The 18,125-nt window shown below is 35.6% G+C and overlaps 3 protein-coding genes across 5 annotated transcripts; all 3 read left to right on the forward strand.

Annotated features, from left to right (window-relative positions):
- The first annotated feature begins 1,438 nt into the window (after positions 1-1,438).
- On the forward strand, positions 1,439-4,186 carry LOC117784359. Its single transcript, XM_034622075.1, has 5 exons — positions 1,439-1,568; positions 1,634-1,841; positions 1,923-2,130; positions 3,490-3,655; positions 3,720-4,186. The coding sequence occupies exons 1-5, from the start codon at positions 1,502-1,504 to the stop codon at positions 4,085-4,087; spliced, it is 1,017 nt and encodes a 338-aa protein (XP_034477966.1). The 5' UTR covers positions 1,439-1,501; the 3' UTR covers positions 4,088-4,186.
- A 2,524-nt stretch (positions 4,187-6,710) lies between these two features.
- On the forward strand, positions 6,711-10,585 carry LOC117793856. Its single transcript, XM_034634286.1, has 4 exons — positions 6,711-6,871; positions 8,193-9,046; positions 9,846-9,993; positions 10,059-10,585. The coding sequence occupies exons 1-4, from the start codon at positions 6,787-6,789 to the stop codon at positions 10,397-10,399; spliced, it is 1,428 nt and encodes a 475-aa protein (XP_034490177.1). The 5' UTR covers positions 6,711-6,786; the 3' UTR covers positions 10,400-10,585.
- Positions 10,586-11,882: 1,297 nt separating this feature from the next.
- LOC117793508 (serine protease persephone-like) lies at positions 11,883-17,783 on the forward strand. 3 transcript variants are annotated; one of them, XM_034633827.1, is made up of 8 exons: positions 11,883-12,003; positions 14,367-14,559; positions 14,617-14,788; positions 14,960-15,643; positions 15,752-15,840; positions 16,173-16,453; positions 17,090-17,276; positions 17,344-17,783. In XM_034633827.1, exons 2-8 carry the CDS (start codon positions 14,445-14,447, stop codon positions 17,691-17,693), a joined length of 1,878 nt encoding a protein of 625 aa, XP_034489718.1. In that variant the 5' UTR covers positions 11,883-12,003; positions 14,367-14,444; the 3' UTR covers positions 17,694-17,783. The 3 variants fall into 3 exon arrangements, with proteins under 3 accessions (XP_034489718.1, XP_034489719.1, XP_034489720.1); XM_034633828.1 differs by having other exon boundaries at positions 14,620-14,788; XM_034633829.1 differs by lacking the exon at positions 14,960-15,643 and having other exon boundaries at positions 11,891-12,003.
- The last annotated feature ends 342 nt before the right edge of the window (positions 17,784-18,125 follow it).

Consider the following 18,125-nt stretch of genomic DNA (forward strand, 5'->3'; position numbering starts at 1 on the left):
ATTAACTGTGGGTGTGGTTCCAGTACCGGTAATATTCCCTGAATCAAACTAGTCTCTGAGCTTAATAAAACTTAGTACCGGCAGCCGCTTGAGAATTAACATTTAATATGATGATTCTTGAGTTATTTTAACCAATTATTCAGCTCTGATCGAATTTGATTTAAAAAGGTTTAAAATTAAATAAACGCATCTGAAAGAGTATCAATACTTTGACAACCTTGCCTTATTATTTGTTATTATTATTGTAAATTATATGGGATTCTTCTGAAATGATGAGAGAGTGAAGGCATCTCAATGTATACCTAATGATTGATATTTTTGATTACGTCTTTAAATAATATTAATATTAGGGCGGGTCAATTTGTATGGGTGAGAAAAACGGGGGTAATCGTACCCCAAAATCGGAAACTATGATGAATTCTAAGAACATTTCACCAAGAAACTATATGTCTAAAATGAATTCCTAGATCCCGCTGACAATCATAAAGATTTTAGTATGTGGTATATTAATAAAATGCGAGGTTTAAAAAAAAAATAAAATAAAATACCATATTTATCAATGATTTTGAGCATATTTCTATTTCAGCGGCTTATAACGAATTTTATAAAATTATTTTGTTTTGGAAAAGCCCAAAAAAAAGGTTTTTTTCGACAAATGAGCCGAATTAGCCATGCCCGTTTGTCTATATCTCAGAGACTATAAGAACTAGAGCTTTCAAATTTAACAATCCGACTGCTCTAGTATCGCGATTGAACAGCTTTATCTTATTGCCACGCCCACTCACGCCCCCCTAAACTCTAAAATGGCTTGTATTATTCTCGAAATGATAGTAATACCACAATATTAATTTAATATGCTTATTATTATTTCAGATTATTTTATGTGGATTTTCCAAAGGTCATTATTATCTTTGAATTTGTGTAAGATGAGTCGCTTAGGGATTTGCAATATTTCTTTGGAAAAATCACGCAAGCTGAACTGTACAATTTTTTTCCATACCGACACAATCTATATAAATATTTTGTATTTATAGAATAGCGATAAGGTTAAACATATAGAGGAATAAATACATCGAATATTAGATACTCTTTTCAGTAAATTCATTTTAAAACACACATGTTATACAAATATTCAGTTTTTGTGACCAATTTTTTATAACCACTTATATGAAACACCCGTGTGTTTTTCCCCAAATTTGTCTGCTTGGTTGAAATATTTTAAGAAACAACAAAGTTTTTCATATAAACCTGGATTTTTGACAGATATTTCTTATAGAAGCTTTTTGATATCGTAATCTGATCAGGTCGAATTTCGTGAACAAATTATAATACCCTCTGAAAGGGTATATAAAGTCGTGGTGGAGGAAAAAGTGGGAGATTATCTGTCTGAGTGTGTACATAATACGCCGAGTTTGTCTTAGTTCAAGCTCAGTATCGAGCGACTTTGCAACAACGAAGCACAATCGTAGCACATTCGAATCTGTCAATAGTATAGAAGAAAATGTTCTTTTTTAGGATATTTACGGGTGTGATACTAATGATATGGGGGGCTGATGCCAGATATAAACGTAAGTTGTTAGTTTTACTCTAAATATTTCCAGAATTTCTAAGATTCATATATATTCAAAATCAGCGAATGACCGATGTCAGGTGGATGGATTTCCAATGGGCAGATGTAAAATTGGTGATGACTGTACAACATTACAACAGTATTTAGTTGCCGGCAAGGCCAAACTGAATGATTTTCATTGTGGATACGAAACTCCGTTTAGTCCAAGGATGTATTGCTGTCCCGATGATCCACCACTACCACGTGCAACCCCAACACGCCAGACATATGCGTAAGTCATATAGCTGTAGTTTTTGATTATTTTCTCAATATTACTGTAGTTTTTGATTATTTTCTCAATATTGAACTTTAGAAAACATCTGGTATCCCTGAGATACCTGAATCCTGTTACACTCGATGATTATATTTATCAATGCACGGGCGTTATTGTATCTCCGTCTTTTGTCCTGGCTACGACCAAATGCTTGGGTAAGAATATTGTTAGCAGACCCAATAAAATTCTTCTCGGTTCCACGGATCCTTCAAAATATGTTGATTCACAAATTGCGACCGATATCAAGGTACTGTTCTAAAATATTTATAAAAATTTTATAAGTTAACAATTATTTAAGTTGGTGAAAAATTATAATTTACGAGTAGCTTTGTTTAAATCTATCTGAATAAGGCATCTTTGACCGTATTTATAATGTATATAAAATTATCAGCATTATAGGTCAAGCAAATGTATTTCTCTCTCTCTCTCCCCGTTTGTTTGTATTTTTGACCGCCAAAAACTACGGGTGGTATGAGAACTAGAGGCTCCGCAACTGAATTTCTTCATACCAATTGAAGAACCTGTTTAATGTAAATTTTGCATGTTACATGCAATACAAGATAATAACAAATTCCCTTAAAAATTCGATATGTTTATCAATAATCTAAAATACATTGATGTGCATTGATTTGTATGGGCCCAAAATATTGAAAAAGGATAACCCAAATTCGTAATCTAAGATCAATTTTAAGATGTTTTCATCAAGAAACAACAGTTTTAATATCTATTCCTAGTCCTCGCTTTTTGAGTTGAAAAATTTATTTTTTGAAATTCTTAGCATGTTAATATTGGCGTATTTTTAGTGTTTTTTGTTTCTTTAGATTCTGACAAGATTGGTATAAAAACTCTTGCTGGAACCAGGACTTTCAAAATTTCATTGAATCAAAGGACCAATTGCCCTTAAGACATTATTTTTAGTCCAAACAAGGACTAAAAACACAAAACTCAAATAGCGGGGACTATGAATTGATTTTATAACTATGGTTTCTTAATGAAAACGTCTTAAAATTAACATTTTTTGTGAAAAAAGTCGATGCATCCTAATACGTACACAGATCCAGGATTCCGGGCTAAAATTAATCCAATGCGGTGTCAGATGTACGGTAATGCCGGATTCTCATAAACCAAGTATGAAATACTTAAATCAAGCCCGACTTTTGTCAAAAATATTTTAATTTTTGGGGTTCTGTAATATTTTTTTTCTTCAGTTAGATCAAATAACTTAAGCTTCTTTGACTTTTTTAAAGTCGATTTTTTAATATCATTGCCATTTTATCTACGAATTATCTTAATTTAGGAATTATACCCTGAATACATACTTAAAAAATTCAAGCTAAAATCAAGTTATCAAAACTTAATATTTAGAATAAATTTTTGTTTCTGTTTACATACTCTCAATGAATAACAAATTTTCATCAAGTTCTAATACTCAAGAAAACAAATATGCATTAAAGATATTTTTGGGAATTTCTTGATAAAGATAATTCAGCTCATTATCCAATTCCTGCTTTTCATTAAAATATCAATTTTTAGATTATTTCTAAGTGCGCTAGAAAGATTTTAAACTTGTTCGGAGTGTAGTTGATTAATCCCAATTTCTTTACAGAGAAATATATCCTATAACAATGAACTAGTGCTGTTTGAACTGGAGAAGGAACTTACAAGCAGCCAGTTGTCGGGGATTGTGAGTGTCGCGCCGACTTGTCTCACATCTGATGTGAAGGGAGACCCAAAAACTTTTGCGGTTGGCTTTGCGTTTAATCTGGATGAAAGTAAGAATAATCTAATATAGTATTTATCTTTTGGCACCTATTTGACTAATTGATTCCACCATAGGCACGAATTGCGCTTTGTTTAGCCAACAGATGCGAAATGTCCACATCGACCAATGTAGGAATGTGGAAAATAAAAGGCAAATACAGGGCCTCAATTTTGAAAACTCACATCTGTGTTTTGAACCCGAAACTGTTAGCTCGAACTCCAGGCAGAGTGAACAGTGCTTGAGGTGTTTAACAGCCAGTTCCAGTGTCCTTCACGTGCAGCGTCCCGATGGTAGCTACTGTGTTGCGGGTATTGCCACGCCCACCACGGATGAGTGCGTCGAGAATGGGGCCCCAGTTTATTATACCAATATTGTCTCTGATTATCGAGTCAGTGATTTCCTCATTAATTTTGTTGTCGATAAAAGTGCCTCAACGGATTAAATCGGGCTTTGACTTTATCAGGATCTTTATTTTATATGGATTTTTGTTTTCAAAATCACTTTCTGTATATGTAAATAAACTGTCCTTAAGAACATCTAATTTTTTATATCGAAATGCTCTAGCGGCTAAAAAGTTGCTCGGATCGGATTCTGTTTACAGCGAGCATTTGTTATTTAAGATCGTAGAATATAAAGTTGGTAAGAAATTTAATGTGCTGATAGCCTTGGCCAACTTTATGCTCACCAAACATTGTAGATTAAATTTTCGAAATCTGGAGATGATAAGAGGTTTGCGAATAACGATGTTGGCAGCGAACCGCATCCAGATCAAACCTTCACAAAGCGAAAAAAGTCAAGTGTTTCGTACTTATAACACTTTAATGTCTAACTTCATTTCCAGCTAAGAATAAAATGAAATAATAAGTCAAGTTTCAAGTAGATTTTTCAAGTCTGAAAATTAAGATATTTTAGAAATACGTTAAAAATACGTTCATTATTGATTTAACTACAATGAAAAAAGACTAACTTCTACAATCAAGAATATTCATCTTAAAACAAGACCATTTTAAGACCATATTACTAATACTAAGAATATAAATCTAAAAAATCGAAGCAACAAGTGGGCTGCTACAGTCGGGCACGCTCGACAGTAGGATACCCTGTACTAAAAGTTGACATTCGACCGATTGTTCTCATGGCAGCTATATGATATAGGAAACCGATCTGAACTAAATTTGGACAGGACGTATAATACCAATTTAAATGCCTATTCTATGAGTTTGGTTAAGTTATCTCAAAAAACAAAAAACTTGTTCAGTGGTCCGATTTGAACCAAATTTGTTCAGGATGTATACTACCAGCTCAGATGTATATTGTGTCAGATTGGTCAATATATCTCAAAAAACCAAAAATTTTTTTTTACTAAAACTTCATTTTCGATATATCGTTCCTATGGCAGCTATATGATATAGAGGTCTAATCAAAAAAAAAAAAAACAAACTTGATCTGCCTATGGTATCTAGGAACCTACTTATTAAGTTTAAAGTCTCTAGCGTGTTATGGTCTCAGAGACCGACGCGTTCAAGCAGACGGACGGACTGTTGATCCTGATCAAGAATATATATACTTTGGGGGGTCTGCCACGCCTCTTCTGCCTGTTACTTACATTCTGCCAAACACAATTTACCCTTTTTTGACCATTTTCAATGCGCTCAGGGTATAAAAATCTTAAGTTAGTAGAAAAGTATATATATGTACAATTTCATATGGTTCGAGGCTTCAGTTTGTAAAGCAGCAGAGCAGGTTCGAGTCCCACTCGTAACAAGATATAATAACATTTATAAAATAACCAAGCTAGAATAAATTGTATATATATCAAAAGTAAAGCACAAATAAAATATTATAGGTTTGAAAATAATTTTTATTTTTTTTATTTTTTGTCTTAAATTTTAAAAACATTTATTCTTAAAATAAGAATTTAGTCTTTAAAATGTTCTTACAACCAAGATATGTTTTCTTACTTTAAGAGTTTAATGTTCTCGACGCATTTTTAAGACCAAAACTCTTAGTTTTAAGACCAAAATCTTGATTTTAGAACATTTTCTTCATCAATGTAGAAGTTTGAATCAATGCGTTACATATGTGTAAAAAAATACAATAACATTTGTAATTAAAAATCGTTAAACCTAAAATTTATAAATTAACAAGTTTTTTTTTAGCTGAACTATATTGAAATAGACTTTGTTTTTTTTTTATAAGGCTTAAAACGCCTCTTATATAATTTAAGATATCAATACCATGCTAAATCGTATATTAGCCGGTAGCAAACTCAATTTGAAATACTTTTTCTTTCGTAATAATAATTTGTTGTATGTAAACTGCATGAGAGAAGAGATAAATGAATTGTTGATCATTTTATTATATGGAAATTTGGGAATATTCTTACACTTTAATTTTAAAAATAAAGTGGCTTAAAAAATACCTAATATGTAGATAAAAGTATTTGAATTCAAGCAGATTTGTCTTTGCAACCACATTTGTCATATTCAGTGTTAGTGTCAGCATTTTTCCATAGAGATATCAACTTACGACTTAACATAGGTTAAGGCCAACTTTAAGAGTGAAAAGTAATGTAAAGGATAGCAGTGCATACTTGCTATCTGCTTATACATTTATACCTACAATACATTCAGATGTTTTATTTAGATACAAATAAAATAAAATATGGTAAAGCTTAAGCGTAAGTTTATGCTTGCTACATTTAAAAGTAGAACCCATTTAAAATTTCTATTGCGTATTAACAGTTGTTCAAATAATTAGGAGCAACTGTATGCTTAATTAATCATAGGGAGATCTTTGTACAAGTTTATTAGAGAGCAGCTTGACTGTTTAAGAATTTGCATTTTCCCATCGAGATATTACCATAAATTTGTTTTCAATGATAACGGCCAAAATCGTAGCGTGTAAAAAGTGACTTACTGAGCTAGAAATAAGTCAACTGGCAACTGCTGTGTCACTTCCTCAGCAACCAAATCGAATCTGGATTAAGCGACGCGACGCTGGCGTCGACTGCGACGCTTCGCTAGCAATGACGTTGGAGAGATGAAGCTATCGATGCTCAGTCTGTCGGTCGACTCTGACAGAGCGGCAGTTGAGCGAGAGTCAGTCGAGGTGTCAGTTGAGTTCGTTTTTGGATCGGTCATGTCACGAGCAAGAGCGATAAGTTTGCTATTGACGCTATATTGGCTTTGTTTGAGCCGAGTTTGGGGCTACTACAGTCTGGAGGGTATGTTTTCTTTCTCTCTCTCTGTCTCTCTCTTTCTATCTCTCTTACAGATTATATGTAAATGTGCATTCTCTTTTGCACATGTACTACAATACTATACAGCAGAGTATTAAACTAAATCGAATATCGGTTTTCGTTAGGGTTTCGGTTAAGTTTGTATTTTGGTTTTTGGTTATCGGTTACAAATGTCTTTGTATATCGGTTTCGTTACGGTTAGGGATTCTTTTAGGTTTCGGCTTCGAACAACCGGTATGATTTCCATTCACAAAAAAAAAAAAATGTGGTAGAAATGTTATAAAAACGTTAATATATGAACATAAGTTGTATGATTCAACAAATTATGTATTTAACAAGATCGAAATTCTAATTTAAAATCAAAATAAGTTTAAAAAATAATGATTTTACCTTAACAACATAACTGAATTTAATGGTTGATTGAACTAAGACTAATCGTTATACATGAATCGGTTATTAATCGGCTATTTATTTTAAATAAATTTGGTTTTTCGGTCTCGGTATTATAAAAAAGTGTTGTTTTGGTAAGGGTTTCAGTTCCGGTACCAATTTACATCAGTTAATACGGTTTCCCTGCTATACTGTGCTAAGTACAGTGAAGCCTGCTTATAAAGAAGCTGCATTTAACAACTTCTTGCTGTGGCTTCATTAAATATAGTTAAGAGAGAATTTTATGAAACAATAAACCTCCAAACAGGTAACTGCCTAAATCGACGATTTTTTGATATTGCTAACTATTGGCATTTGGATATCAGTATAAATTCGAACTTCTAACAGTTCAGTTTCTGATAACTTTTTTAATTGTGCATTGATAAGAATTGACTGCTTTAGACAATAGCAAAGTTGGTCAGAAACTGGACTGGTCGACTGACAGCAATATAATAAACTAGTTGAATTAGGTACTTAGCTGTTTTGAGGTTTATAAACATTATGAATTTAGTTTAGATTTATAAATCAACCATTATTTTTCTTGTTTCAATTTCTAGGCTATTCAAATATTTTTCAGAATTATAAAAACAAATTTTGTTGGTCTAATCACTTCACATTTATAGGATTTCCGAAAATTCATTTTCTGACGTTGCACTTATGCTAAGTACTTAAAAAATTATAATTTTTCACTTTATGGGACTTAAATTTAAATACTAAAGGGGAATTCAATTCGCAAAATATTTCCAAAATGAATTTACAACATGTTAAAGATTTTCACTTTCGATTAATTTTGCCCAAAGTGAAATCCGGAACAGCATCGTATATCTAATAACACAACATAGTACTGTTTAAGCATTTATTTAATTCTCTTTTGCAGTGGGTGATCCCTGTCCCACACAGGATTATCGCAGTAGCTGTCAGCCAGCGCCGAGTTGCAAAACTTTGAAGCAGTTCATCGAGAGTAAAAGGTTGACGAGGGAGTCTGTGCTTAATTGTGGCTTTACCATAACCGATGAGAAGATATGTTGCCCCCTCGAAACGGAACCAGTTCAAATGCGTTCCTCACCAGAAAATACAACAGCAACAACAACAACAACAACAACAGCAAGTCCACCCTGGCTTAGCATATTCAATACAAATCGAGAGTATTTAGAGCGTTCTGTGCCCATTATGGAATCTCACAATCCGGAGAGCATTGTCCCTCCGAGCAGATCCACAGGAAATGATGATGCCTGTCAGGCGCCTCTCTATGAGGGCGATTGTATGCCCGTCTCCAAATGTAGCAGCATTGATATCTTGTTGAGTCAGCAGCGTCTGCGCAATGAAGATGTCTACACCTGCCGAGCCGGCACCACGGAGGAGATCATCTGCTGTCCCATTAGCGTGCCACTGCAGCCTCGTGCCCAAATTGGGACTGAAACACGTGTGGGCATCCAGCCGACGCCGGTTGAGGTTCTTCAAAAGTCGTCAAAAGGTTTTAACCAGGGCATTGAGCAGGCTGTACCGGCGACTGCAACTGCCGTGGAGCTGTTGGTCCAGTACAAGTATCTGGCGGCATTGGCATATCCAAATGCCCGCTTCGATGGTCATTTGCATCGTTGCACGGCAATATTGTTGGCGTCACAATTGCTGCTTACCTCCGCCGGATGTGGGCGTCCCAGTCATGCGGTTTTTGGTGTGGCGGATTTACAGGATGTGGATGAAGAGGATGACGATCTGGTGGACATTGCAGTGAGTTCACTAAACTCTATCTCACTCTTTTTCTTTCTCTCTCTTTATCTCGTACTGACTTACTAAAGTTGGGGGCTCCTGTGGCGTAGTGTACTGAGTCGCAGATCTCAGGCAATCTTCAACCGATCGTGGGTTCGAACCCCGCATTTGACAAGTGTTTTGTAACTTAATAATTTTATATTGTAAATTTAAAAAACCCAGTAGTGACAGACCTCAAGAAAATGTTGTGGAATCCGTGTGAAATTGTCCCTAATTGATAGGGAAAACTTAGGGACATTGTATAAAAAAGCGTTGAGGACTTTAACATAAAAACCTCGAGAGGTATTCCCTAACATTTTCCTAACATAAAACGTGATAAACTCCTCCTGAAACTCTGCCAAAAAGTCCCCAGGCATTATTGTATTTCTAATGTTTTTATTTTAGAATTTAAAACTACAGTTATGATACTTTGACGACGCGTGTATATTTAAAAAAAAAATTCTTAATGGCTGTTCAGAGCGTAATTCGAACCCGGGAACCCGAGCTGAAAAGTTGTATTTGTGGCAAGTCGGCGACTCTAACCATTAAGCCACGGAACTTAAAATTTCTTGCTTAACAATAATGTACCAATAGTTTTCAATTTTAAAGTGCGAACAAGCAGCGTCCAGTTGACGCTGTCAGAATTATTACAAAACTAACAACAAAACGTCAAGAAATGACAACATCATCAGGGACAACGTTAGGGATAATCAAGCAAAGGGACTTTCAGAACTACAGGGAACTTACTAAAGTCATTACACATTGCATTTCTTTTGCTTAGAATATTTCAGTTTATCGCAAGGATTTGGCGCTAATGCGTCTGCCACAGCCTCATCAAGGGGAACAGGCTTCCGTCTGTAGTTCCTATGAGCAGACACGTTGGCAGACCACAGGACATCTTGTTGCCAGCGGCTGGGCCAAGGGCAATGGTAATCTCAATCTATAACTATTTATTCGATCACTCGAATCACTCAACTTCTTATTCTATTCCCAGATAGCGATTGTCCGCTCTATGAGCTGCCAATGCGCCTGTTGCCCTCAGACGCCTGTAAGGACATAGCCAACTCTGAAGGCATACAGGATTTGCCCTCCAGGCATATGTGTGTGGAGCCCATGAATCCTGCCTTATTACGTGCCACAAATTCCAGTTCGTGTGTTCCATGTCCTTCCGCTGTTGGGAGTGTCCTTCACTTACTGAGTGCGAATGGCAGTCGTTGTGTTTTGGGCGTTGCCTCGCCCACTGGCGATAATTGTCATGCCGACGTTATGTACTATACGAGTCTTGTGGATCGACAGCTCTTTAAATTTGTCGAAGATCTGCGACTGATGCCTTAAAAAAAGCGAGGCAAAGATTTGAAGCGTTTTTTGTAATGCTTTTAAATGTGATTTTTTTTCTTGATTTTCCTTTAAATGTATAAATTCACAATTTGTTCTCAATTTAATCCCAGTGGGCACCAGTGTGTGCACACCGACAAATTCATATTTTATCTAGGCTAAAAAATAAAATAATTAAAATATAAACAAGCTATTAACTTGAGTTCCATCCCAAAGCCACAACCGACCTCTTGCATAAACAAACTTAAGCAAAACTATGCCAATGTCTTCATAAACATTAATTCAAGTAAATGGGTAATTTTTTTTATTTCACAATTACACAATATTTTTTAAACTTAATTACAGTCAAAATTTCAAAATTTAGAGCCTCGATTTTTGGCATGCTAACCTAAATGTATCTTAGCTAAGTATTCTAAAAATTTCAGCAAAATCGTTGCGAAAACAGGCAAGTTTTTCATACCAGATAGAAAACAGTTCTTAGCTTTCCTTTTTACTAGCTCATGCATACGTCACAAACAACTTGCAATGACTGTGACGGTGAAAAACACAGTGTGGCAAGTACTATTATTAGATGCATTATTTTGTATAGCTGCCAAAAAAAAAAAAAAAACCTGCACTGAAGACAAATTTTTCAGGGGACAAACCCAGGTAACATATCGTATTGAATTAATTCAACTACGCTCCGACATTAACTCTCTGTGATTTCTGCGCTCGCCTGTGTATTTCCCTTGAATCATACAATGTATTCTTATTGTTGTTGTTGTTGTTGTTCTTGTTGCTTTTGGGTTGTTTACTTAGTAAGTTGCGAGCATTGGCAATCACTTTGGGCCTGTAGTATCCACATATAGCTGCTGAGTTGCGCTCAGTTGCGTATTTTGATTCTGTTAAATGCTAAAAAACAAACCGGTTCGACGCTCACTCGCTATCAACAACAAACAACAGCAACAACAACAAATATAATGCTTGGCCACGGTCATAGCTCTGTCTCTGACTCTGACTCTGAGTCGGTCTCTGGCTCTGGCTCTGTGTCTGTCTCTGGGTCTGCGTCGGTGCCTATCTATAGCTTCGGCTACGTTTGGGTTCTAATCTCAGCTTCAGTTGCCAAAGCGACGCGTTGCTGTGAGGTAGTCCGTTACCCCAGCCACTTCCACATCCACAACCACATCCACAATCACATCCACAGTCTCAGTCCTCAGCTCCCTCCTCTACAGTCGACAGTCGAGAGTCGAGAGTCGTGAGTCGTGAGTTGAGCTCTGAAACCGCCCCGAGCTACCCGTTTCCCAAACAGGCGACAGGCACCGGTTTCAATTTGTTGTTGTTGATTTTTTTTTATTTATATTGTTTTTTTTGTTTTTTGGTTTTGAAATTTTTCATCGCTTTTTTTATTGCTTATTTTTTGTGCTTTGTGTATTTTTAATCAAAGTGTTTGAATAACTGTACATACATATATACTATATATAATTATCTATACTCGGTTTTAATAATCGTATATACAGACTATAAAAAAAACATCAACTAGAGCAACAATAATAACAACAAGTGCAGCTGGTTTGTTGTTTCGTTTGCTCTTATCAATCGGAGAGCTGCAAAGTTGCGTGTCAAAGGTGCGTCTGATAATAAACAACAACAATAATAACAAAAAAACAACCACAACAGCTTTAACAAAAGAACCACAATAATAATAATAATCAAATGTGTAGATTTAAAATAAAAATCTATCTACTTCAATACTATACAGTTCTTAGTACAGTGATGCCTACTTATAAAGAAGCTGCATTAAACAACTTGTTTCCGTGACGTCATTAAAAATAATTATATGAGAAATGTGTGAAATACAATTTCATGGCATAAACCTCAAAACAGGTAACTGCTTAAATCGATGACATTATGATATTGCTAACTTTTGGCATTAGGATATCAGAATACATTTGAATTTCTATCAGTTCGGTTTCTGGTAACTTTTTTTAATTGAGCATTGATAAGAATTGACTGCTTTAGATAATAACAAAGCTTGCCAGAAACTGGACTGTTCTAAAAGTCAGCAATATTATAAAATCATCGAATTATGTAGTTACCTGTTTTGAGGCTTATGCCTTAAACGTCATGAATTTAGTTTATATTTATAAATGAACTACTATTTTAATTGTTTTCATTTCTGTGCTTTTCATATATTTTTATTAATTAAAAAAACAAATTTTATAGATCTTATCTAATTATTTACATAAAAACAAAGTACTTATAAATGAATTTAGCTGTGTTCGATGTATTCATTCATTGCAAAACACGATCTGTTTTAGAGTGTTCGTGTAGAATTGAACTATTCGAATAATTGCACCATTATTTTCAACATCTTTAATGATTCATCGCCAAAAAGCATTGCAAGATAACTGAAAACATTGAAATACGTGCGAGTGTGCCGAAGGCAGTTAAATTGTCTTCTGCTCGAGAATCGCAGCTGATACGAAAGATAATTTGTTAATTAGCTGGAACGTGTTGTACAAATGTATCACAATTCGTATATGTGTTTCCTTATTTTTCTTCTTTTGCTCCACTTAATGAAGCGAATGTTAGATACACGATTTAACAATCGAATTTCTTGTGCCTATTACAAAATACGCATCCGAGATTTCAAGTTTTTGTGCAGAGTTCAGCGATCTATCCATGCCAAAAGTCTGCATGATAAGAGACAATAAAGAAAGGGCAAAAAAAAAAACAAAATTAATGTGAATCACAGCAAATCTTAACTAACGGAATTTCGTATGGGGAATTTCCATTGTGGTAAACAACTTATTTAATGTTATGTTTTGAGGTTGACTTGGATTTCCCCACTACTCAAAGAGCTTATGTTCAGAGCTGCAACTTATGTACAACAGTTGTATATAATTGATATATGGGTCAATAGCAGGTTCATTATTATCAGTAAAATTGTCTCTCTCCCTCTCCCCCTCTCTCTCTATCTCTGTCTATCTATCTGTTTAAAAGTGAAACACAACAAAGATGAAATCTTTTGAATGAAAAAAAAAAAGTAAAAATGTATTTAACTTCAAGTGATTTATTGTATTCAATTTCTTTGTCTTTATCAAATCACGTATTTTTTGATTCTTTGTTTCGATTCCCAACCTAATTGTATTTTAAAAAGACTTCAAATACTTTTCGGTCCACGTCCAACTCAAGATCTGAGCAAATATGCTTCTGCCTGGCCTGTTGCTATCTGTGAAATACTAACAATCAACAAGTAATTAACCTACTTACACACAAAAAAATTAGAATATTAAATATATGTATGTACCCTATATAGTCGTATTCTGTTTGAAATACAAAAACACATGAACAGCAAATTGCAAGCAAAAATATGACTTAGTTCTGCATCTTAGTTAGAATCTAGCTTATACTAAAAAAAAGTCCAACATTTATTATTGTTACCAAGTAGATTATAAATAAATGTGTCATAAACAATATCCTTTTTTTAAATGATATTTATTTTATAGATAATGAAGAAGTGTTATAAAGAACACAGCGTATCTCAAAGTCATTTTCTATAGGGTATATTTCTTTTTTAATATTGTTTATAGATTTTAATAGTTTTATAGAAACATAATCTTTTAAATTCAGAAGTTCTAGCATACTCTAGGAATCCACATTTACTATTACAAAATTTAAAATTACATGCCTATGAAAATATTTGCTGAAAACGCAAATGAAATTATATAGTACCAAATTAATAGTAATCACTAGTTCGTGTCGCGTATATCTGTATGTTTTTATGTTTATTAATATGAATCTTTTTAATTGATTTTGTGAACTGGGAAATAATTCGTTAAAAATTGTGTGGAGCAAAGTGCAAAATATAAATAATTTCAGTTAAAAATATCTTTAAACTAATGTGATTTGTAGACTTACAAAATTTTAAGTAATATTTTTTTGTATTTATAATAATAACTATTTTAATTATGTCTATCTGTTCCAGAAAGTTGAGTGTTTTGATATTCAAGATTGCAGGACAATTCACTCCGAATAGTTTATATTCGAGATTGGAGTGGTGATCATGTCGCTGGCCTTGGTATTGACCAGGACAATGAAAGCCAGTCGTAGTGCTTTAGTTCTTCTACTTCTGTGTGGCCTTATATTATCAGGGCTGCCATATCTGGATGCTCTTGAAGGTTTGCATGGATGAAAGTCTTTTTTAGGGGACAACAATGTAATGCAATTTGTTTCAGAAGGTGACGCTTGTACGGTTAAGAGTGATCTGGCGGGCATTTGTAGAGCCTCGTCGAAATGCGAACCCATCGTTGATAAATATTTCAAGTCTGGCAGACTGACCATTCTTGATATTCCCAGCTGCGGCCTGGGAACGCATGAGGAGATTGTTTGCTGTCCGCATGAGCTAGGGTAAGGATGGCTATGGGATGGAATTGCTGTGTGGGAAGGGATTGTTTGCTTTTTGTCATTGTTATCGCAAGCTATGAGCCAATTGTTGTTGTTGCATGCTTCAATATTGTTAGCCAACCCAGAAATTGGCGTCTAACGCAATGCATCTGATTTACTCGTACATACATGTAGCACAAGTCAGGTCGCCAGCACCACAACCAGCACCACAACCAGCACATCGACAACAACAAGGAGAACAACAACCACAACAAGGAGAGCGACAACAACAACAACAAGGAGACCTACAACACCAACCACATCGAAATTGAATCAAGAGTCGCCTTACTTTGATTTCTCGCAGCTTCTCAACGGGAAGCCAACCAAACGTCCATCCCAAGACCATGTGCCATCTAATAGCAATGCCAATGGGCCAGAAATGAATCCATCCCAACAGCTTCCACAGCCATCGCCACCTCTGGAGCCCACTTGGCGGAGCACGGATGGGTTTCAGAGCGTTGGTCCCATGGGACCAGCGCCCAGTGTGGGTCGACAGTCGAGAATAATTAACCGACCGCAGTCCTTAAGGTGGCCGGAAAGACCAGGACGTCGATCACAATCAATGGTAATGCCAGGACGGGATTCGGGCGATCTTATACAGCTGGTCAATGATCGACTGCGTCAGCAAGGCATGGACATTGTCCCAGGCCATGAGGTGATCACGTTTGAAATGGAAAGTACGAGCACAGCACGTCCACCTCCAGTAGCAACCATTCCCAACGTCGACTTGGATCCCTGGGCACCATTTCGCTTTCGGCCGAGTCCCGCGGATGAGCTCAACTCAAATGATTTGAGCAATGGCGTTGCTGAAGCATTTGGGTTTGTCACAGTTTATGCATGACATCAATTGGCCCTAGCCCCACATCCCTGTGCCAAAAGCCCTGAGCATCCCATCAATTCTCATTCCTATTCCATTAACAATTTCAGATCAGAGACAACAACGACGCGAACTATTCAACCCACGCCAACGACTCGAGTGGATATATCACCAACTACAGAGAGACCGGCTGTTCGAGGTAATACATCTAAAGTTTATCATGCTAAGTTTTTGAAGTGTTGTCTTTCTGTTAAAGCTTTAACTTGTCTTCTTTTTATAACTGAATCTTTCGTTAAAACGCTAGATTTATAGAATTTATACTATAAATTTTATAGAAGTCAAGGAATATTGAAAAACAATAAAATAAATAAAATTCTACTTCTTTCATAACTCAGAATTCATCTGTTCATCAAACAAACAGAATCTTTTATTCGAAATGCTGTAAATGATTTTTGAATTTAACACGTTAAGATCGAAAGTTGATAGCTCTAACAATAGCTCGCAAACTGACATTTCGATTGTTTTTTAAAGCTTGTCGAGAGTTTACGGAACGCCAGGAAGCGAACGCCTTGTCCCCCCACATTCTGAATGGCCTTCCCGTCGAAGATGGCACTTATCCACATATGGCGGCAATTGCATACAGTGTATTTGGCAGGATTGATTATCGCTGCGGTGGATCGTTGATTTCAACTCGTCATGTCCTGACTGCTGCTCATTGTGTCAACAGTGAGAGCGATACGCCTGTGCATGTTCGCTTGGGAACTGTGAATATAGAGGAAGTAAATGACAGCTATCAGGATATTGCCGTAACAGTAAGTCCAATCTGAAAATATCCCAATATCTTAAAAAGATAAAAAAAATTTTCTAAAATCAAGATTTTGGTCTCAGAACTTAGATTTTTGGTCTAAAAATGCGTCGAGAACATTAAATTCTTGAATTAAGAAAACACATCTTGATTTTAAGAACATTTTAAATAAGACCAAGTTCTTATTTTAAGAATAAATGTTCTTAAAATTTAAATCAAAAAATAAAATAAATGAAAACTATTTTTTATATTTATATTTATTTTTATTTTGGAATTTCGATTTATTTATATTTTATTCTGTTTGAGTAATTTTATAAATGTTATTTTAATTTGTTACGATGGGGATTCGAACCGCCGCCTACTGCTTCACAGCTGAAGCGGTTTCTCTAACCAGAGCGCCACGGTACCATCATTTGTTTGATACGAAATAGTACCTATTTATACTTTCCTAACAATTTAAGATTTTTATTCTTATATTAAGATTTTAAGTTTTTTTAGATTAATAATCTTAGTTTTAGTAATTTGGTCTTAAAATAATCTTATTTTAAGAACAAAATATTTAAGATGAATGTTCTTGATTTTAGAAGTTGGTCTTTTTTTTCAGTGTAGAAATGTTAACCATTTATTGTTTTGTCTTTGACAGAGTAATATAAGGATACATCCAGAATATGTGAGCAGTAGCAAGTACAATGATGTTGCCATACTTGAGCTGGTCGAGGAGGTCAAACTTAGTTTTACTGTATTCCCGGCGTGCCTGGAAACGAATCCTGTGGATCCGCCAGCAGCTGCCAAACTTTTTGTAGCCGGTTGGGGCGTTATGAATACGACCAGTAAGATCACATATTTATAGGTCAGACATCGTATATTTTAGCCCAATTCATTTTCATCGTTCCACAGATCGTCACACCTCGAAGAAGTTGTTGCGTGCCCCGTTGAATATTGTGCCGTTGGATCAGTGCCAGCTGTCCTATATGGGTCAACCGACTAGCAGCCGATTCCTCGAAAAGGGCATCGTTGATTCGCTGCTCTGTGCGGCGGACTTATTACGACAAGCGGCGGACGCCTGCCAGGGCGACTCTGGTGGTCCATTGGTGTATGAGCGCGACATTGTCAACTCCAAGTACACGCTATTGGGCATCATATCATCGGGCTTTGGTTGTGCCACCAAAACTCCGGGACTGTACGCACGTGTCGCATCTTATTTGGATTTCATAGAGAGCGTGGTCTGGCCAAATAATGTAGTGTAACTAAGTATCTAAATGGATCTTCAATGTATAGCACTAAATTGTAAGAAAATCAATTTTAAATACAAAGTTCATATATCTTAGGTAAAATATGAGGCATTTCTTTTTTGGGATTAGTTTGTACTTTGCTGTCGTAAATTCTAACTGCAACTAAAAATTACTTTGTTTGATAGAAAACTCATATTACTGTAGTAAAAATCTTGTGGGACGGTGCTACAGTCGAGCATACTCGACTGTCGGAGACCCCGTACTTACTATGGCCGAATTTGAAACAAACTTGATCTGCTTGCAATATAGAGGAACCTACATACCAAGTTTGGTGTCTCTATCTCTTATAGTCTCTGAGATCTAGGTGCTCATACAGACGGACAGACAGACGGACAGACGGACATTGCTATATCGACTCGGCTGTTGATGCTGATCAAGAATATATAT

This window comes from Drosophila innubila, chromosome X (assembly GCF_004354385.1).
Source record: "Drosophila innubila isolate TH190305 chromosome X, UK_Dinn_1.0, whole genome shotgun sequence".
Classification (NCBI taxonomy): domain Eukaryota; kingdom Metazoa; phylum Arthropoda; class Insecta; order Diptera; family Drosophilidae; genus Drosophila; species Drosophila innubila.

Excerpts from the sequence above, each read along its gene's own strand:
- LOC117784359 (XM_034622075.1), top strand. The coding sequence starts at position 1,502 with ATGTTCTTTTTTAGGATATTTACGGGTGTGATACTAATGATATGGGGG. Across the intron at positions 1,569-1,633 it reads GGCTGATGCCAGATATAAAC|CGAATGACCGATGTCAGGTG; the intron begins GTAAGTTGTTAG and ends ATTCAAAATCAG. Across the intron at positions 2,131-3,489 it reads AAATTGCGACCGATATCAAG|AGAAATATATCCTATAACAA; the intron begins GTACTGTTCTAA and ends ATTTCTTTACAG.
- LOC117793856 (XM_034634286.1), top strand. The coding sequence starts at position 6,787 with ATGTCACGAGCAAGAGCGATAAGTTTGCTATTGACGCTATATTGGCTT. Across the intron at positions 6,872-8,192 it reads GGGCTACTACAGTCTGGAGG|TGGGTGATCCCTGTCCCACA; the intron begins GTATGTTTTCTT and ends TCTCTTTTGCAG. Across the intron at positions 9,047-9,845 it reads ACGATCTGGTGGACATTGCA|AATATTTCAGTTTATCGCAA; the intron begins GTGAGTTCACTA and ends TCTTTTGCTTAG.
- LOC117793508 (XM_034633827.1), top strand. The coding sequence starts at position 14,445 with ATGTCGCTGGCCTTGGTATTGACCAGGACAATGAAAGCCAGTCGTAGT. Across the intron at positions 15,644-15,751 it reads GGCGTTGCTGAAGCATTTGG|ATCAGAGACAACAACGACGC; the intron begins GTTTGTCACAGT and ends TAACAATTTCAG. Across the intron at positions 16,454-17,089 it reads ATCAGGATATTGCCGTAACA|AGTAATATAAGGATACATCC; the intron begins GTAAGTCCAATC and ends TGTCTTTGACAG.